Source organism: Camelus bactrianus, chromosome 13 (assembly GCF_048773025.1).
Source record: "Camelus bactrianus isolate YW-2024 breed Bactrian camel chromosome 13, ASM4877302v1, whole genome shotgun sequence".
NCBI classification, from domain to species: Eukaryota; Metazoa; Chordata; class Mammalia; order Artiodactyla; family Camelidae; genus Camelus; species Camelus bactrianus.
This window is the reverse complement of record NC_133551.1, coordinates 44,595,344-44,616,954: the sequence shown is the minus strand read 5'-3', so window position 1 is coordinate 44,616,954 and position 21,611 is coordinate 44,595,344. Positions and strand designations below refer to the sequence as shown.

The following is a 21,611-nucleotide window of genomic DNA, read 5'->3' as shown; positions in this document are numbered from 1 at the left end:
GGCTTTCCTTAGAGTGGCCAGAGCAACCACTCTCGGATAACAGGGTGGGAGATGAGGCTTCAGCCCACACAGAGCCTTGCCTCAGAGCTGAGCAGTTTGAATGTTACCTTGAGTGTTGTGGGACTAATCAGTTTTAAAGCTGTATAGTTTGGGCAGTGAGGTTAGACAGTCAATGATTTACTGGTTGTACGACTTTGGCAAGTCTGTTGCCTCAGCTGTGAAATAAGGGTAATCACACTGTCTCTCTCACACGAGTCAATGTTCTTTCAGCAGATGGTTCCCCGGGCAGTGGAATTTTCAGCTGTAAGTTATGGTGCTAGGCCAGGAGAAAGATAATTCAAGACAAGAGAGTATGAGTGAGTGTGGGGCTAGCAGGGATGCCCGCACCAGAGACATGCTGTTCATGTGATCCGGGATGCCACTCTCCTTCATTAATAATCTCCGAGAAGAAACACAGAAACCAGACAGTAATCACTATAACCACCATATGATATTCTACAAAGCACATTTGTCACCACCATGTCTTTTAAAGCTCACAGGTGCCCTGCCAGGGAAATAATTATTGTCTTAATTATGAAAGAGAAACCGCAATGCATCAGAGAGGGAAAGTGAATTCCCCAAGGTTACATAGGAAGTAGGTACCAAAACTGATTCTAGGTCTCCTGACTCCTGGTCCAGCAAGCTCCAGCAAATGACCTCAGGTGGCTGTGCATGAAACAGTCAAGGCCCATCAGTCACATTCTCAAGAGCTAGGGTGAAACTTCCTCTAATGAACTCAAGTGTAAGTCTGAAAATTCTTCCTCAAAAACATATCCCCTCTTGCTTCTTGCTTCCACACCACCATTGACGCATTCTCCCCTGTCCCTCACCTGTAATTGCCCAGGTAGACTCCATCAGGGTTGAGCATTGGTGCAATCTTGAAGACCAGGTGTTCCCGGAGGACACGAGCAACAGGGTGCTGGCTTATGAGGAAGTCAATGATCCCTAGGGAAAGAGAAGTATCTAGGTTAACCTCGAAGTGTTTCAAGAAGGAGGGAGCACATCTTCCTGAGCTTGGAAAAGTCAGAGCTCACCAGGTGACTTTTGGACTATGTTGTTAGCCACTATGAGTGCACAGCTGCAGACTGCCCAGTGAAGTTTACAAGTTATACCTCTGTTTCCAAGAGACAGTTCAAGACATAATATTGAAGCTCACGGGCTAGGGGAGAGAGCATGCCCTGCTGAAGAGGACAGGGAGGGCTTCCAGGAAAAGACCGCATGTGAGCTGTGCCCAGGAGGGCCCGCTGGGTTTTGATAGACAAATATGGGGAGAGGCAGGATAACTCAGGGCAATAAATTCCGAGTTGCTCCCTAATGGGCACGCTGTTGGCCAAACGTTGGCGTTGGATTGGATGATTATGGAGTCTGGGACCTTAGGGGTCTCAGTCCTCACGTTGCTGATGGGCACACCCAGAGCAGAGAGGAGAAGCCACAAGAGGAGAGGGAGGTTTTATCAATGACCCCAGCTCTGCTCCTTTCCCCACTTCGAGGGTCCTTAGTTCCTAGACTCAGGGCTGACTGCCTTTTCTGCTTTCTGCTGGTACCAACACCACCTCCAGGCCACCAGACTTAGAAAAGCTGAATTTCCCAGGATTCTCTTCCCACAGTCAGGCAGTGTCACTCATCTCTGCCTCTCTTCTCAGCCACCATCACATCTAACCTATATGAGAACCACCACATCTGGCCTAGGTAACAGCAACCACCTCTGGACTGTACCCTCATCACTGCAGCCACAGGGACCTTCCTAATGTGCAGATCTCATGCTGTCCCTGCCCTCCTTTGTATTCTGGCGATGGCCTGCATATATCAATGCGGGGAAGGGGTGGCGAACGACAGCTCTCAGCCCTTGCCCTGTCCCTCCTCTTCTTCATGTTCCTACTTATTCATCAGAGACCTAAGAAGAAATAAATAAAATGGAGCTCTGGCCTTCCACAAAATGACTGCAATGCTGGAAAGTGGTAGGAGAGTACAAAACCCTCCCAAAAGTGCAGAAGGAGAACTCCTGTCCTGCTGCAGAGAGCAGGAAAGGCAGCGAGGAGAAAGAGGCTTTTGAGCTGGGCCCTGAGAGATAAGTAGGTTTTTGACAGCCAGACAGGAGGAAGCAGCAGGGTAACTGAGAACAATCTACACGCCCAGTGGCAGGCACTTAGCTCTTGGGATGATAAGTCACTTCACGGCACATTCCAGAGCTGCTGTGACCAGTGAGGGACAACTGAGGCTTTTCATTAGGCCAGGGCTGAGAACCCATCAGTGGCTGAGAGCCAGTTGGACATCATTTACTTCTCAGCCAACACCGTGGTAGACCAGATGCCCTAATTTATTTGTTGGTCTTCATATTAAAGTTGTAGTTTGCCAGTAAACAGGCAGGGTAATGATGCCAGGCACCCTTGTTAGGGGCTAATAATTGCTTAATCTGTCCACTAATTGACCCCAGCTCCCAGTGGCCCTCCATCAAGGACTCAGCCTGTGCTCAGTGCCTGGCCATGCTGCCTCAGAGAATGGCTTCTGGAAATGGAGGAGCTCATTGTGAGCCATCCTCCTTCACAGATCAGCAGATTAATTGGGCTGCTGATCAGGCAGCTAATAAAAGAATGAGAGAAAACAAAGCCAGACCAGAGGCTGCAGCCATCCAGGGTGAGAGTGGAGCAAAGAAAGGAGAGGGTTTACACTCATCTCTCGCCTTGAGGTCAGAGTTCAACAGGAATCTTTCCCATGGATCGGGAAGTTTGGGAGGAGATCTTTCACTTTTATTTGGTGTAGGGAGGGGGTGCTAAGTGAAGAGGAACATGAGAAATGCCGGAGAAAGGAAGACTGGAGAGGAAATGCCGTCCTTCAGTATGGGCCAAATGCATTGCATGGACAGAGCAGAGTGTGGACCTGGGGACCTGCGTGTGAATCCTAACTGGTCACCAGCTTTCTCTGACCAGTTTTCTCATCTTGATAGAGAGTTAGTAACACCTAATCTGGAAGATGGCTTTGGACTAGATTAGAGCTCCTGTATTTTAACTGCCTGGCACCACACCTGAATATTGTGATGGGCTTTAATAAATTCACTTAGATCAAAGGTTGAAAGGCAGTCAGGGTAGTGAAAGACAGAATGGATGTTAGAACTGGGAGTCCTGGTCTGTGAAGGTGACTAACTACGGGACCTGAGGACAAGGATACTGAACTGGAGAAGCCAATACACTAGCAGTCAGAGAACCTGGCTTATCTTTAAAATTAGAAGAAAGAACTCAGTTATTCCCACGGGTGCAGCCCACACCGACAGTCTATGATTCCATCTATTTTAGTCCTCTCCCCCAAAGTGGAAGAATCCTCATCTGTCAAGTAAGGAGAATACTCTCTCCTGCTGGGAGACACCATCCACCCCCTTAAGATCGGTCTCTATCTCTTCAGTAAACAGGTTTGTTTCCTTTGAGCTGGTACAATCAGGAAGGTGAAAGAAAGCAGACCAACAGGTGAAGGCTGGAGGCTAGAGAGACTGGAGGAGGAGGAAATGTCGTGACAGAGGATATGAAATTAGCTGGGTGGCCGGCAGATATCACTGTCTTGTGCCAACCTTGCCTGGCCACGATGACCTTCATCCAGCAAACCAGACTGAACATTCATTGTTGTTATTTCTCCTGGTGTGCTTGGTTCAGGGCAAGGCATACAGCAGGTGCCGAATAAATGCTCATTGGAAGATTTTTCCAGGAATTCATTCAACCTGGACAAACTAGAAGGTTAGCTGAACTGATAAGCATTCATGCCAAGATATATGAGAGGCTCCTGCTCATAGGGGTGCATGGCAGGGAGCAGCTCCCCACTGCTCCCACCACAAAAGTCTCTGATGGGAACAGTACAGGGAGTCCTGGGAACCCAGGGGGGCTCCTGACCCAGCCTAGAGGTCAGGAAGAGGCCATGGAAATTTACAGGATGAGTAGAGTGAGCCAGGTGAGAGAGGTGCCAGGGGAGGTGTCCCAGGCAGGGGAAGCCATACACAAAGGCAGGGAGGTGAGAAGGAAGACAGCCTATTTGCTAACAGAGCTCTGCAATCCCAGGGTGCACAGCTCCACGATTAAAGACACAGACCCTGAAGCTGGACTAGCTGTATGGCCTTAACCGCTCGGTCCCTCAGTTTCCTCATCAGTTAAGAAGAGAAGAATAATAATAGCTACCTAGTGGGTTACTGTGAGGATCTCAGTGAATTAATGTAAGCCAAGCTGCCAGCACATAGGAAGTGAGCTGTTTACTCACTGCTCTTATTTGGTTTGGCTGAAGGTGTGGGGAATGGGAAGATGTTGAGAGAGAAGCAGGAGAGGTAAATGGGGACATGCTGGTCGAGCTGAGGTGTAAGATGGGCACAGAGAGCCACTGCAAGGCACAGGGTCAGAGCTGGGCTTTGGAGAGTGCCCCCTGGCTGCAGTCTGGAATGTGGTTTGGACTGAAGTAATGGATAGATGTCCTGAAGGTGGACAGGGTGGAGGTAGAGGGCAAACACAGGAGAAAGCCAGCAAACATAAAGAGGCTTGCAGTCAGGAACCAGGACCCCACATGGTGGTGACTCTGCAGTGACCAAGGCCCAGAGAGCCACGAGGATGCAGCTAACGGCAGGGAAGCAGTGTGGATTGTGACACTGATGGTGTCAGGATGGTGACGCTGATGACAAGACTATTTGTCTACCAGCCCCAGAAGCATCAGAAGTTTTTGCTTAAATCACACAATCCTGGAGAAAGGTGACTCGAAAATGACTGAAATTAAGTTTCTGGCCCCTGGCAGAATGTGGCCTTAAAATGGAAACCGAGTTCAGTTTTAGAAAAGTAAGGAAAGTTGCATTTCTGGCATCTCTGAGTATGGGGGATTGAGGCTTGCATGTGCCGTGCGAGTCTGTCTTCCCTCTGAAGCTTTAGGAGGGGAAGGACAGCTCAACCTCTTTACCATGATTTTGTCAGTGCCCAGCTCAGCTCTGGGACAGGGAAAGTCCTCAGTAGGTATGAAAATGTGAAGGTGTGAAAACGAAATGAATAAAAATGGACCAGTGATGGGCACTGCATGTTCTGCAGCTTCATTGAATGGTAATTACATCGGCTCCATTTTTGCAGACAGGTAAACAAAGGCAGGGTGGTGACCTCAGCTGCTGAGGGTCTCACAGGGGCCTGGCTGGGATGCAGCCAGTTCTACAGGCTCCAAAGCGATGTCCTTGCCTTTAAGCCAAGATGGGAAGAGCCAGGAGTCTATTTGCATGTGATTTGCAGAATGATTTACATATATGCCTGCATGGTTTTTCTCTAGAGAGTTCTGTGTGAAGTTTATGGATACTGTTCTCTGCTAAGAGGCAGGACACTGCAGTAGGAAGAACCCAAGCTTGAAGCAAGACACTTGCAGGGGTCGGGGGGGGGTCTCTGCTGGGCCCAGATTGTGGGTCATGTGGCAGGAGCCACTCTAGCCCCAACCTGACCGGATACCAGACCCCTGTCCGCCCTCTGCCAAGCCCAAGGGCCCTAAATGATGGAATCACAGACAGTCTAGTCCTGAAGAGCCTGAAGTTCACAGACTCTTCATTCTCCTCCTCCCATCCCCAACTCTGCAATTTCACAGATGAAAAGACAACTCGGGGAAGCAAAAGGCCCCACGACATGACAATCCCTTAGTGGATCTAGTGTCACACTCTAGTGTCACACACGTGTGAGGCTGATTGGGAAGGGGAGGGAGGACAAGAGGAGGACAGGTGAGGGAGGGGGTGGGGGCAAAGCAGAGCAGGGGAGGGAGGGAAGGGCAAAGGTCACCACTTCACTGTGGGAGGTGCTAAGTTGTGCCTGGTCCTGGTGGTTGTGAGTGTGTGTGAGTGTGTGTGTGTCCTCCCCACTCCTCTCCCTGTTCCCACAGGACAACCCTGAGGAGTGAGCTCCCGGAGGGAGACCCCCCTGGTGGCCCCCTGGCCATGCTGAGCAGGGCTCAGTGGACCCTCGCAGCAGCTCCTGGAGGACCATATTGCTGCTGCATTTTATAGGCGGAGAAGCCGGCTCTGGGAGTTGAGGACTTGCCAAAGGTCCCCAGCTGGGAGGTGAAAGCGGTAGGACTCAAACTCAGCAAACTCAGGCCTGCCCAAGTCCAAAGCCTCAGCTGTGACCACTGCCCCTGCCGCCTCCAGAGGGTGATGTGCCTTCCCCCAGGAGCACTCCACAGATGTGGGCTTAACTGAAGAGGACAAGTGCTCTGCAGATGGAACTTTCCAATGAGAGACATCCCAACAATTCCAGGAAGCGTCAGTGAAAGAACATTCACTTGACCAGGAGTGAGACCTGAGGTCTAGTCCTGGCTGGACTTCTGACTTGCACCGTGGTCTTCCCAGTGTGCAGATGAGGAGGGTTCAGCTAAATGACTCAGGAGGCAGCAGGGAAGGCGGGGCACACAGTACAGAAGTCACACGCCTGGGTTCGGGTTCACAGTAAGGATCAGAGGAACCATACCTGGCACCTGCAAGGTTCTCCATTAGTGCTGCCTCCTCGCCTATGAGTGACTTATTCAGAGCTTACTGTGTTCCGGGCACCATCTTAAATGTTTTATGGATATTAACTCATTTAATCTTCACATCAACCCTAAGAGGCAGGATTTCCATTATTACTTCTCTTTTGAGATAAAGGGACCAAGGCATGGAGAGGTTACAGAACATCCCCAAGGTCATCCTGGACGAAGCAGGGCAGCTGGGCTTCAATCCCAGGAGGCGCAGCTCCAGAGACCCAGCTCCAGGGCAACACGGGCGCGCCCTTGACCTCTCATGCCGTAGCTGGGAAACGAGGACAGTTTGACCTTGTAGAGGCCATGAGTGGGGTTCAGGGCAGCAGAGAGTGACTGAGAATCAGCCATCCCACCACCAAGGAGAGCCCTGAGGACATCAAAGCCCTGCCACCCTAAATGCCACCCCTACCAGAGCTCTGCCATGACAGGGCTTTACTCTGCTCCCAGCAGCAGGTGCATCGGCAGCTCGGCCGCAAGAACCGTGGTCCCAGCCAGATGGGGACGACCAGGCCCCGCGTGTCTGTCTGTTCTCCACTCAAGGTCACCAAGTCAGTTAATGGGAAAAAGATTTAACAAAATTTAAGGTACCTCAGCCATCATCCTTCTAGGCCTTCTGTCCTTCCCAGAACAAGGTGGGCTGGTGGGGTAGGAGGGGTGCAGATCCAGCTAAGGGCTGGTCTGCAGGGCTGTGGTCTGGGCTGTTCCCAGCAGGCTGGGAGATCCTTGGGAAAGAGTATGCCTCAGTTCCTCACGGGCAAAGTAGGGGAAAGATGCCTGTCTTAAGCTGCCTCAGGAAGGATGAACTGTGTCTCAAGGGACAATGAGAGAGGTGGGGAGATGGGCCACAGTGCCACATCTGACATGAATTAGCTGTGTCACCCTGGGTAAGCCACTCACTTCCCTGAGCCTCCACAGTCTCACTGTCACATGCACAATGTTGTGGGGGTGGCCAGAGCACTGTGTTCTTCCAGGCAGGAAGCTTGGCCTTCTAGGGCTTCCTATCCCTGAGGGGGCAAAAAAGCAGGTACAGGCTTGGGAGAACCAGGTTCAAAGCCCCCTCCCGCTATTTACTGCTGTGAGACCCGGAGGCTTCTCTTTCTGAACTCAGATTTAGCATCCCAGAGCCAAGACAGCATTTGTTCTTCACAGCAGCCCCGTGAGATAAGCAAGACAATGTCCATTTTACAGATGTGGGGGATGACACTCTAAGATCCAGCCCTGGGCCTCCAATACCTCAAGTTTAAAGGGAGAGCAACAAATACAAATCAAATGCTAACGAATCAGGGCAATGAAGATGACCATTGGGTGGCCCACAATGCAGGCACAAAGCAGGGGCTGAAAGCAGTGGCCAGAGGACCCACAGTGGGTACTGGAAGTGAATCTTGGGAGGTGAGGGGTGTTTGCCAGGTGACAAGGAGTGGGCCTGAGACCTCCCAGGCAGAGGAGCAGCAGGTGCAAAGGCCCGGTGGTGGGGAGAAAACTGTTCAGGGATTAAGCTGTGCAGGGCTGGGATATAAGGAGACTGAGGCCACCTGGGAAGAGCCAGATCATGGAGGATTGTGACCATTTACCTTGAGAAGGTGGTGGGAAGGCACTGGAAGGCTCTGCCAAGGAGCAAACATTGATTGAAAGCTCACAGAACAGCACGGAGTCTATCCACTCAGCATGGCCAGATTTCTTTTGGGGAAAGCAGGGTCAACAACAGAGAGAGCCCTGGAGAGCTATTCAGCTTCTCTCTGCCTCAGGCTTTGCCTGAGAAATGGGATGGTGACCCTGCGCTCGGTCTGTGGCCCACAGAGGAGGTGGGCACGGGAGTTGGGCTCCCAGAGATGAAAGTATTGACAGTAAGTCTACTGTCTTTTCACAAACAAGGACAAAACAGTTGCATCCGATCAGCTGGGGGAACAGGGCTGCTGCCAAGTTTAGTAACTGGCAGATGGCTGCCAGCAAAGGAGTTGGTACAACCAGGAGGGACTGGGAGAGGTTATTACAAGGACAGTGCTGGGGAGGAAGGAGGAGGGAAATGAGAATGCCATGGAGTCAGCTAAGGTGCCTGGAGCGGGGGCCTGAGACCCCTGCCCAGCTCTGCCTCAGACAAGCTGCTTGTCTTTGGGCAATCACTCCCTCTCCCTGAAACTCAGTCTCCTTGTCTGAAACAAAGAGGGAGACGCTGTGCGGAACACAGCCCTGTAAAGATATGAATGGGGCGAATAAGCCCCATGTTTGTTTGCAGAGTGCCTTCGCACTTACAAAGCAAATTACCCGCTTCATCTTCTCAGATCCCCATGGGGAAGGGGTGGCATCTCCTGGGGGCCTGCTGTGTGCCAGGCACCGGACTGGGTGTCTGTTCGCTTTCATCTCCTGCCAGCGTCACAACAGCCTTCACAGATCAGTATGACTGATTTTACCTTTAAGGAAAGCAAACTGCTAGGAAGCGGCGGAGTCAGTATCTGACCCCAAGACTGTCCGACGGCAAAGCACGGATACCCGCTGCCTCCCACGGGTTGTTACCACCTCCGTGGGCTTTTTCATATCCCTTCGACCTCATGGTCATTTTGAGACTAAAATAACCTCTCTAAACTTCAGTTTTCTTATATGTAAAAATATAGTTGATATTCATTCCTATGACATAGAAAAATTAATACAATCAAGATAAAGCAAATAATTTAGATGACATTAACAAAATAAATAACAAAATATGTAAAGTGCTTAGAAAAGTGCTTGGCTCATACATAGTGTCACATATTTTATACGTAACAGACCTACTAGAAGGTAAAAATGAAAAAGTACTGGCGAGAACGTGGGATAGGAGGAGCTCTTACACACTGCTGGGGGCAATGTCAAGTTGTGTAACGTTTTAGAGAGAAATTTGGAAACAGCCAGTAAAGTTGAAGACACACGTATCCTATGACCTAGCAATTACATTCCAGTTGTACACCTTAGAAAAATATTTGCACATGTGCACAGGTAACAGGTGTGTATCACATTTGTGTGATACAAATATGACATTTGAATCAGTACTGTTCTTAAGAAAAATCAGTGTAAACAACTAAATGGTCCATCTTCAGGAGAACAGACAGGTAAGTCAAGGTATAGACAGAAATGGAATAGAACACATGGAGAGAACAAGAGAACTACAGCTATACTCACCAACACAGATGCTGGGCAAAGCAAGCTCCAGTGCATACAGAATGCTGCCATTGTTAAAAAGTTCAAAACAAGCAAAACTAAAAATGCGTTGTTTAGGAATGCTTACATGTATAGTAAAACTATTAAGAAGGACAAATACAAAATTCAAGCTGATGGTTAGTTGTGTGCAGGGAAAGTAAGGAGGACAGAGGATTTAAAGGAATAGATAATATTCTGCTTCTTAGGCTGGTGGGAACCTGGGCATTCGTTCAATTATCATTTATATGTCACCTGTTGAACATATTTATATTGCTGACTAGTTGAACATATATATATATATACACACATGGATTATATATATTGTTGACTAAATATATATTTAACATGGATTAAACACTTAATAAATAAAATTCAATTATAAAGAGATATATTTGAGAAGAGAAATTACACCTTATTTATCTCTGGTTGTCTGATATGAAGCATGCATTCCTGCTCATGGTAGGTATTTTAAAAGTTGTTTGTTAACTGAATGACTGAGTAAATAATTTTCAATTCTTACTTCCCTAGTCCACCACACTTCTACCAATGTATGCATTGACCTAGGGCCAGATTTTTTTTTTTTCTTGGTGGTGATGCTGAGTGGGAGGAGGCCAGATTTCTTATTTTTGTAAACCAACAGAGACAAGTAAAACAAAACTAAGAAGTGTAGCTGACTCTATGACTCATCCTCAATACAGCACATACAAGAGAACTTCATTCAGCCCTACCTGTTCATTTATCCATCCACCCGTCCATCTGTTCATTCAGCCATTCTTCCATACATACATGTAGTCAATAAATATTTAGTGAAATAATACTAACAGAGTTCAGGTGCAGCCTCTTTAGAAGTGAAGTGAATTCTCGTCCGAGATAATGACTCTGCTGCATGTGACCATACCATCCCAGAGGCCATCACAGTGTCCAGGTTGGGTGTAGGGGGTAGGCATGGGATGCCCATGAGATCTGGCAACTCACCTTGACACACAAATGAAGAGGGTGTTTCCCCCGGGTGGACTCGCCCTGTGATGAATACCACCTTCTGCTCCGCCCCTTCTCGAAGGTTGTCTGTAAGACAAAATGGAAGAGGTTGCTAAGGAGGACAGGGAGAACTTAGATGAGGAGTTAGTATGTGGGAGAGAGGGAGGCAGGAAAAGGATGCTTTGCACTGATCTCTTAAACCACTGGGTTAGAACCATTAAGTCCTAGCCATTACTCACTAGTTGTATTAAGTTCCTGGTTATCTAATATTAAACACTTACATTCCTCTTCTTTGGTGCAAATGATCATTTTAATATTATAATCATCTGAAGAAGTCATATGAAGTCCAATCCCAGATCCACTGACCATGGAACTAGGCAGGTTATGTATCCTTCCTGAGTTTCAATGTGCTAATCTATAAACGTGGATATTTTCTTCATAGGATTGTTGTCATAACTAAACAGGCTTACATATCGCCCAGTACACAGTAGAAATTCAGTAAGTGCCGGAGTAGCAAGGGTGCTATTTATATTGGTACTAGTAACAGTGGCAGCTGCCGTTCAATCAGCACCTTTTGTGGCAGGTGCATTATATACATTATTTATAATCCTTACAGAAACATGCACAATTAATACTCCTTTTATCAAGGCAGAAACTGAGGCTCAGAGGTTATATAACTTGTTCAAGGTCTACCTACACAGCTATGTAGGGTAGATCTGAGATTAGAATCCAAGCCCCGTTTGGCCTTGATGGAGTAAGAGGGACCAGATTTCTCTTTCATCTTAAGCAACTAGAAGATTGGACAAAAATGTACAGAATAACTGTTTCCAGACATTGAACAAGAGTCAGTGCAAGACTAATTCATGAGAAAAGGGAAACTAATGAGGCGTGCCCCATGACTGGTTTTTTGCCTGGCGGCCCATCCCAGACCAAAGAGCAGGGAGGGGTATGCTGAACAGAGCATGGAAGTCTCACTGAGATTGACGTTTAGGGGGTCTGGAGCAGGTGGGGAAACTCTGTAAGTTCCAGAGAAGAGGGAGCTCTGTAGAAAGAGTTCCAGAAATCTGTGAAGGGGTCTTCATGAGTCTTTGTTGGGTCCCAAGATATGCATGCACAGGGTGAATCTCCACGATGTTATTTAAAAAATGAACACGGAGTTGTGAAGTGCACTTTCTCAGGGCTCACACAGGGCTAGGCATCACTTGAATTCCCACCTCCAAAGTGGAAGTCTGCACTGATCATTCAGGGCATTGGGTAGAGAACCCAGAAGGGCCATGCCTTAGCAGTGGGGCTAAACCACTCTAGACTCACTCCAACAAAATTTTAAAATAAATCTCAAAAGGCTTAAATGGAACAAAAACATTTTGACTGCCTGCTATATAAATTCTAACTCTCTTTAAAGGAAGACAACAAAATCCAGATATTCAACAATGTATAATTCACAATATCCAGCATCTGATAAAAATTATTAGACGTACAAAGAAATAGAAAATTATGGGCCAGAATCAGAGCCCAAGCTCTTGCTGCCTCTACAGAAGTCCCACTTGTATAATAAAGTTTTGCATTGTGCAAAGACAGTATTAGACAAAAGCAGTAGCCAAGAGTGACATTTCCAGAAAGGAGGGGCAGGAAAGGGCACTTAGCCACGAGCAGAAGAAGGACCGACTGACATAGAACAGAACGATGACTTGAAGGAAATTCAGAAATGAACGTTGAGAGGAGCTGGATTAAAGGATCCCATCTGTGCTAGAGGTTGATTCGGAGGGAGGGGGCAGGTAGTAACCAGTAACAGGCTTTTTGCTTCTGAAATGCTAGGGACAGGTTATTTCGAATGTGGTTCATGATCCCAGCAGTTGATGCACCAACATCAGAGACTAAAATCAAAAGAATTAACCCTCTGAAGCCTGGCTCTGACGGCTTAGGACTTGCTTGGTCTATTGGGGTCACCAGTATCGTCACTGCTTCCCTAAAACTACATCCCTATAAGGCAGTGAGACATATAATGAAGCCAAAATACATTCTTGAGAACTCGCTCTGCACTCGGCTCTATGCTAAACACCTTTAGGAGCAAAGGGAGGGAGAGAGAAGGCTCATCTGCTACAAAGAAGTCTATAGTTTAAAAGAGGAGTTAGATACATGAACATTTCATGGACAGAATACAAGCTCCTTGAGGAACAAACTGTGACTTTCATGGTGTATGTTTAATGTCTTTCCCAGGACCCTGCATGGACTAAGTTCTCAGGAACTGGCCACTGAATTAATAAGTAAAATGTGCTCATACTGATCATGGTTTATAAAGAAATTCAGACACGTCTAATCTTTATCATGCCTCTGTGAGGTGGAGGGTATCCCATTTTACAGGTGAGGGAACTGAGGCTCCCAGAAGGAAGGGACATGCCCAAGGTCACAGAGCTAGCAGTCTCCTCCTGGACCCACTAATGACAGTATCAGATTCCGCACCTACTGCCTTTCTATCTATAATGTACACAGGAGAGTTTGGTTTTATCCCTTGTTGTTTGTGGAAGTTGAGATATGTCTCAGTATTTATACTGCTTTTTTGCTTAAAAACTAACAACAAAATAAACCAAAATGCCACCAAGCCCTTTTAAAAAACACTGTCTGACACTGACCCCATCTATCCGAGCAGCGTAGAGATGATAAATGGCATTACCGAGGCCTCAGTGAAAGCTACCTTTATGGATGTCTCCCCCAACCTGGTATCAACTCAATTGCATTCAGAATTTCTGCTGACCACGGGGAAATGCAAAATGGGCATTTTATTTGCACACTAATTTTACTGAGCCCCTGCGTCTTCATAAAATGATAACGTGGGGCTAATAAAAATCAAGCATCTCGGGTGCTAATATAAGCAAATGTTGATGCAGGCAGGTAACAAATTGCTTTGTCATTTAGGAGGCCGTAAAAGAGCATTATAATCATCTTTAGGCAAAATGGATGGGTCGCCTTTGCTTAGCTTTTAGCTTTCATTTGCAAAATCAATTTAAGGTAATGTAGCAGCTCTGAGGTGGTGTGACATGGGACCCCCCCAACACACACAATCCTGTCACTAAATCCCCAGACTCGTGCAAAGCCAATTAAACATATTCTTGGTGGAGGCAGCAGGGATGATGAAGGAAGTATGCTTGAACAAAGCCAGGGTGGCAAAGAAGCTGAACCAGGAGACCAAGAATAACACAAAAGGGAAGATAAAACTGGAAGCTTTGGAGGGGACATGCTCAGGGTCCAGGGGACACTCAAATGGAACTGGGACAGCCATACCAGGCTCCCCAGGTAACAGATGGTGTTGAAGTCAAGTGTTTTGTGCAGCATCCCAACACACACAAACACACAACTTTGATAGAGGGATAATATCCCTTTATCACCCCTCCACCATTTCCTCTTTCGTAACACATTTATTGAACATCTACTAGGTGGCTGGGCACTAGCTTTTATTATCTTCTTTGTATAGAAGACCAAGGCCAAAAGACACTGAGCAACTCACCCTAGTTCTCGCAGCTAAGGGCTGGCGGAGCCAGAGTCCCCACCTTGACAGTCTGACTCCACCTGTGTTCTCACCTCTATGCCATCTTGCCTCTTGTGAACGAGGACAATAATATTATCCCACTACAATAGCAATTAAGTCATATTTATTCAGTGCTTACTCTGTGTCAGGCACTTTACATGTATGATCTTATTTAATTTTCACAGAATCCAAAGAAACATCTACTATTCTTACCCCTATCTTATAGGAAATTGAGACCTAGCAAGGTTAAATGACTTGTCCCGACCTGCATCAGTAACAAATGTGGGGCCGGGATTAAACCTAGGTCTTTATGAATCTCAAATTATACTCTTAACCACTGCGTCATATCACTTCTTGGAGATTAAATAGGTCCTTGTGGTGGTTTTCAAAATGCATCCACAAATTCATTTATCTCCTCCCTTCAAGAGGTGAGCTCCCCCAACTTTGGTTTGTTGTTTTAAAATGCTGAACTCCAGAGTAACGTGTTAGGAAGTGATAGATAACTAATGAATCCCCTAGAGATAAATACACTTCCCCTAGTTGATTGTAGAACTTAAGAAACTTTGCATCTCATGCTGAGCGTGAGTGAGGACCAGAGCCACAACCTTGGTGTCAGGATGGAGAGAGAGCCTCAGTTGATCTGGTGAATTATCCATGGACCCGTGGTTGATGGATACCCACCAAGATGCCCCAGAGAGCACCAGCTGGGCCTTCTGAGGACAAAAATCTCCCAGAAGTTCACACTGTCAATTTTGTTTCCCTCTGTCTCCTGACAATAACTCTGATAATAACTTGTCATGGGGAGAGAGGTGTTCTGTGAAGGAAGAAGTGGGGGGAACCTGGGAGGGGAACATGGAACGTTACAACAGGAGAAGGAATTTTTTTTCTTTAAAGATAGCCTTTCATATTTTCTTGACTTTAGGATGCCTTGGCCTGAGGCCAAGAAAATGCCCTCCTGTTCGTTTCCAAACCAGACCAGTTGCAGTCTTGTCCCCCGTAGCCTGGGGCCCACACAGGTCCACACTGCTTCCAAGCAGGAGAAAAGGAAATCCTGGTGGCAACAGCCAGCTCTGGACTGGAATAGCCTGGTCACTGGTGTCCCAGTGCAGGCGCCCTCCTTGCCAGCCCATCCTCCACCCAGCCACTAAAGTGGTCTTTTCAAACAGCAACTAGAACACGCCACTCCCTCTGCTTCTCTGCTTACAACCCTTGAGCAGTGCTCCGCTGTCCTCCGGGCAAGTCCAGCCTCCCTTGGCTGGCCCTCCCAACCTCTACCCCACTGCCTGGTCTCTGGTAGCTGCTGGCCGCTCACCTCCCCAGCCCCTTCCCCAGGCCCCAGCCTCGGCTAACTCTTGGCAGCCCCATAAGCATGAATGCTCCCTCCACACCTCCACACCTGGGCGCATGTTTTCCTCTTTATAAAATATTCTACTTTATTCAGACTGGCCTTGTCACTATCTTCCCAAGCAAATCTTCAGTTTCTTAGACTTTCTGTCTCTGCCCCAACTCCTCTAAAAAGCCTTTCCAGATACCTCCAGACCTTCACCCTCTTCGGAGCTCATGGAGTTCATCTGGGCCCCTCATCTGGTCATAAATCACTTGCAGCTGCTCAGGCAGGACCGAACGCCACACCGCAGGTCTGTTCTCCCTAAAGCCCAGCGTCTGCTAGCCTCTGGGCCACCTTGAGAAAACAGTGGTGTCGGCAAAGTTTATTTTCAGCTCTCTCACTCCCTCACCCTGCTGCCCTCTGGGTCACAGTCCCTTAGCGAGGCTCAGATCTCCCACAGCCTAAAACCTCATATCTGTGAGGTAGACTCACCCATGCTCCAGGGTTAGGGACTGAGTGTTCTACCCTTGAGACAGAAGAAGAGAACAAAGATTACCATTGAGAAGAGTATGCTCATGACAGAGAAATGCTCCTGATGAGAAAGGAAGCATTAATTCTGGAATTTCAATCCTTTGGGAAAGGAGCCTCTCCCCCTCTGGTACACCTCATGTGTTGAGTACATATTAAAACCACTCTTTTGGCTTTAAAAAGCCCTAAGGAGGCCTCTGACTTATAGGGGACTCTTAGAGCCCAGCAGAACTGCAAAGCCTGAGGAGTGGGCCAGCCTCACTGTGAAGATGAAGGGAGAGGCCCAGAAAGGACAAGCGACTGGCCCCAGGCCACACAGCCAGAGAGGGGTTGAGCCAGGCCTGGAACCTGGGGCACAGAGCTCCAAGGTCCAAGTGGCCTCCTCTTCCATTACTGGGGCACCTTGGGCAATGTCCATGCAGGCTGGTGCTTGGAAAGTGCCTGGAGATGCCTGCCTGAGATGTGAAGGGAGCCAAAATGCGACCGGCCTGAGATACAGAGGGCTAGGTCAGTCGTCACCTTGACAGTCACGGGGGCAGCACCCCTCAGCCAGGCTGCCCTGCTAGCCTGGGGCCCTGGGCCTGGAGCATGTCAGCAGGCAGCCTTCTGGGGGAAGGCTAATGGCAGGAGGACTCTCCCCACCATGCTCTCTCTTGATCCCAGCACCCTCCAAGCTCTTCCAGAAAGTCAGAATCAGAGCAGCCTGCTCAGAGTACCTACCGAGGTCAGGTCTCCTGGGGCACAGGCTGGGCGGCTCTGAGATTGCCAGGCAGGAGATTCCTCGGGACTGCTCTCAGCAACGCTTGTGAGAAGTGAGTCGAGCAGGGTTGGGACAGTCTTAACAGCGACTTTAATCAATCACATGGGGAGCTCTGGGCCAGGAGGGCCCTGTATCATTGTTCCAGGAAACAAAGGGGCTGGGTCTGCATCCTGCGTGGATGTGGGCTGCCCCCAGGTCTGGGGTGGAGCCTCGGTCAAGGCAGCTTCCCTCAGCTGAGTGTAATTTCCAGGGAGGAGCTCAGCTGTAAGCTGTCAGGCACCAACACTCCTGGGAACTGGGGAAATTGGTCCTGAAGAGAGGTGGGGTGGGGCACATAGCATCTGCTACATGGCCTTCAGCTGAGGCAGCTCACGAGAGTGGGGCAGATCTGAGGCTGAAAAGCAGAGTAGGCTGAGGATGAAGGACTTTCTTTTTCAATTCAATTCTATTCGTATTTTCTAACACTGACCATCTGCCAAACTTTGGGCTGGCCCCTGAGGACACAGAGAGCAATCAGACACTGTCCCTGCCACCCAGGAGCTCAAAGACTAGTGAAGAAGAAAAATCAAGCCTGGCTTTGCGGTTATAAACTTGAATTAGAGTCAGACAGAACAAGGGCTAAATCAAATCCTCCCATGTGTGACTTTGAGCTCTGAGAGTGTTCATCTCCTCACCTGCAAGATGAGGATAACAATATCAATGTAAGAGTCTCGTGAGAGTTAACTAGATAATGCATCAGGTCTATGCCCACAATCTGATGCATAGTATGTGTTCAAAAATGGTACCTTGTGGGGGAGGATATAGCTTTACTGGTAGACCGTGTGCTTAGCACGCACATCCTGGGTTCAGTCCCCAGTACCTCCATTAAAAAAAAATTAAACCTAATTACCTTCTTCCAAAAGATAGGGGAAGAAAAAGGTAACTTGCAGACACTTAGAGGTTATTTGGTCCAACTGCCTGATCTTCCAGATGCAAAAACTGAGGTCACTAGACTCTAAGCAACACATGACTGCCTGTCTTTTTCACATATTGTATTCCCAGTGCCTCGCACACAGAAGGCGCTCAATAAATCCCCATGGAACACTTGTCGGGTACTTGTTGCCCTTTGGCTGCACGAGTGAGTCAGGCTAGAACTGAGTGCCCAGGCTTTTCCTAACACGTGCTCTGCCTTTTATCTCGCCCAGCCTCTAGAAATGTCTCACCAGGTTCAGTTTTGGGCTGATTAGCAAATGCAAATTGAATTACGAGGTGCCCTTTTGCAACAAGGACAACAAAAACAGTTTCCCCAGGAAAAGAGGGCGAGAAGAGGTGAAAGCTAGGATGAAAGTCGAAGACAATACATTCTAATCAAACTTGATAAATATGTAAATTAAAGCAGCTAAACAGTTGGCTTTGACAAATGACTTCTCGGTAATGGATTTTTCCACACTGGAAGGGGAGAGTTCAGCCTGCCTGCTAGTCGCAGTCAGAGCCCTCTCCTGCTTTCCCGGCAATGCGGGCTGGTGGGGCGGGCACTGGGATGCTTGGAGGCAGAGCAGAGAACTAATCCTTCTTTTAATGGACACCATTTATTGAGCATCTGCTAGCTGCTAGGCAAGCCTCTGTCAGCCCTGTGAGGGCTGAGAATCCCTGTCTCGTGCATGAGGAAGCCAGGGAAGAGGCGAGGACCGGCCAACTCACCAGACCCCCAAGCCTGGTTCGGTGGGACCAAAGCACCAGCTGTTGCAAACACAAGTGCAATCCCTCCAGTGGCTTTACTGCCCCCAGGGCGTCTCACCAACTCAAAAGCTAGTGCCTTTCAGTTTGTTCTCCCCTCACAGGACCTGGTGGTGGTGTTCAGAAAAGAGCTTTCCTTAATGCTCTGTAGCTCCAGGCAGACCCCTTCCCTCTGGCCGCTTCCGTGGCTGTTTCTCCATCTGTAAACTTAGCTGTTGGAGTCGGCCCTGCTGAAGGCCCAGACAGCATGAAGCAGAAAGGAGCGGTCAGACTGCAGATTCTTTGCAAAATACGAGACGATTGTCGTTGCAAGCACTAAATTTGGAGGCGGGGGTTACTAGGTAGCAATAGATAACCAGGATTATTGCCATGAAACAGATGAGTCTAGCGGGCTACAACAGAGCCATCAGGTGGATGAAAAGGAACAGGTTCTGAGTGGGCCCCAAGTGCCAGGCCCTCTCCATACACTATGATCCAGATCTCACCAGGCCCCCTGGGAAGTGAATTGTTTCCTCCTATTACAGAGGAGAAATCTGAGGTTAAGTCATTGCCCAGGGCCACCCAGCTTAGATTTACAGCTGTAATTTGAACCCAGTCTTTCTACTTCTCGTGACTGGTCTTTGCTCTGACACTGCTGAGGAGAAGAGTTCATTCCCACCTGTACCAAATAATCCATGTTATTCTGCACATCCACGTGCGCAGGCCCACGTGCGCATCTGCCTCTGACTCAAACTCCTACAAATTCCTGAGCTTTTGTACAAAGTTATCAGAGTTGAGGTATAAACAGAAATTCAAGTTGAATGGTTTGCAGCCTTGGAAAGACACTATTAACACAATTTCCCCAAACAGAGAACCAATATTTATGAGTGCTCGAAATGCCGCAGGAAAAGTTTCCCAGTAGGGCTGGGAGTGATGCGGTCCAGGCCCTGAGCCGGAGATCTGTCTTGCCTGTTGCTGGAGGAATTTAGATTTGAAGTGTTCTTTCTTTCCTATTGAGATCTTCATTGACTTGTATAAAAATACCACTTTCAATCTCAAATCCCCACTGGCATCTTCATATAAGCACCAAAAATGCTGCTGGGCTTTGGAGATTTCATTTAATGAAGGAAAAGTATTTCTATTAAAGGGTGTAATTTTTTTCTCTCTCTCCACACAACATCTTCAGAGGAGACAGGGAAGCTGGATTGTTTCAGGCTCCGAGAAAATGAACCCCCCCACCCCCTTCTCACCTGTGATGCGGCCACACAGACTATGGAAGGCAAGGAAGGGTCAGTGATGAGGGGAAAAGAAGAGTAATTATAATACACAACCTCCCTGTAAACCGCCTGAGACGTTACAGTTTATGAGGGCGGTGTTTCTGCTGCCACCGCCCAAGCACAGCGCCCCCATGGTGCGTTGTCTGAGCTACTGCAGCCCCCCGCCCTGTGCCCTGTAACCCCTTCTCGGGCACAGTGAGCCCACTCTCCTGCTCCCTGTCCTGCAGGGGCTCCCTGGTGCACTGGAGGTTAATCCAGGCTGCTTACCCTGAGTTTGTCCCCTACCCACCTTCCCCTCTTCCCTCTCTCATCTGCTCATCACGCCTCCTCACACAGGGGCTCTACCTTGTTTTTCTGCCCTGCCCAGGGGACTCCCCTGGATTCTGCGGAGCTGGCTCCTTACCCCTCAGGTCTCCTCCCACGAGAACGGTAGCTTCCTGGTGGCAGGAACTTTGTCTCATTAACTTCTGTGGAGCCGGGTCTAACACGGTACCTGCAGGTATGCATGCTGACTGCATATTTATCGAGTCAAAAAGTACTGCCCACAGGCACTGAGTGATGTATGCTGGGGAGGGTGAGGGCCAAAGGAAGAAGATGAAAGAGACGATTGGGGTCAGCAGATGGTCCAAGGGCATCATCCAGCTGACAAGTGGTGAGAAGAGTGGGCCGCAGTCTGATGGAAGCTAAAACCTGTGTTCCTTCTCCCTGAGGCTCCCCTCCCCACAAAGAGGCCACAGAGCCCAAGGGTGTGAGCAGGACCTTAGGTGTGGCTGTGCCCCCTTTCCAAATCTGTCTCTGCCACTCAGTAGCTATGTGGTCTTGGGAAGGTCACTCACATGACCTCTGGGATCCTCAGTCTCCTTATCCATGAAATGGGAATAATCTTAATAATATCCATCTTATTGGGTAGTTGTGGGGACTAAATGAGCTAAACTAAAGCACTAATAACAGTGCTTGTCACAAGGTAAACCCTCAGTTAATTTTCACTATTCCCAGTCATTCAACAAGCATTGCTTATATTCCCCGTCACCCCCTCCCCAGCCCCAGGCTCTCTCTACCCTGTTCCCTCCTCACCCCTTCCGCTATTACAGCAATTGCCCAGCAGTATAATAGTAATTTGCTTCTCTTTCCATCCTTCCTTTCCCCTCTGGTGACTCTGAGCTTTTGGGGGGCAGAAGCCCTATCATGTTCATTGCTTTGTGGCATTCATTTCCTTTATCTGAGACAGAGAAGGGCATTTTGACATGGTTGTTTTGATGCAAGAGTTTTGAAATGGCTGCATTTAAATGTAAAATTGTCTTTGAAAATTACCAGGTACTGTGTGAAACAGCACCCCCCCCCCCTGCAATCTTGTGCACGTCTGGTCATCACTGCCCTTCACTCCCACCAGCTCCTTACTGCCTCTGCTTCCTTCATGGCCAACTTGACCGGAAACCCACCCCAAGCCCAATCTCTGCCCCGCTCCCCTCCCTGAGCCCCCTGCCAGAGGGGAGGTCAGATATGGGGTAGTTCTAGGAGGAGGGAAGGTTGCCTGAAATGTCTCCTTGGCATGTTACTTGGTAATGTTTATTAAAAAGCTGAAGGTGTAATGCTTTGTTTTCTCAGCTGTGTCAAAATGTCCCCATTTCAAACCAGTTGTGTCAGAGCAGCTGCCTCAATGTGGCTGAAACAAAAGAACTGTGTCAAAATGATATGAACTCTGTGAGGAAGCCACCTGGCCTGTAGCAGTCCTCGTTAATGGGTTTAAAACCTACACCGTTGTAAATGGATTAAGGAATCAGCTACACTTAATACCAGCTCTCCCTGTAGTGATTCCTT

The 21,611-nt window shown here is 48.4% G+C and overlaps 1 protein-coding gene across 1 annotated transcript in view; it reads right to left on the bottom strand.

The window, feature by feature from the left end:
• The window catches only part of AGBL4 (AGBL carboxypeptidase 4), a 1,124,520-nt gene that overhangs the window by 105,617 nt on the left and 997,292 nt on the right, over positions 1–21,611 (bottom strand). Inside the window, exons 7-8 of the mRNA XM_074376517.1 lie at positions 10,681–10,770; positions 870–984 (exon numbers count right to left, since the gene is read on the bottom strand). Of these exons, the coding sequence (XP_074232618.1) occupies positions 870–984; positions 10,681–10,770 (205 nt within the window). The remainder of the gene's footprint in view (positions 1–869; positions 985–10,680; positions 10,771–21,611) is intronic.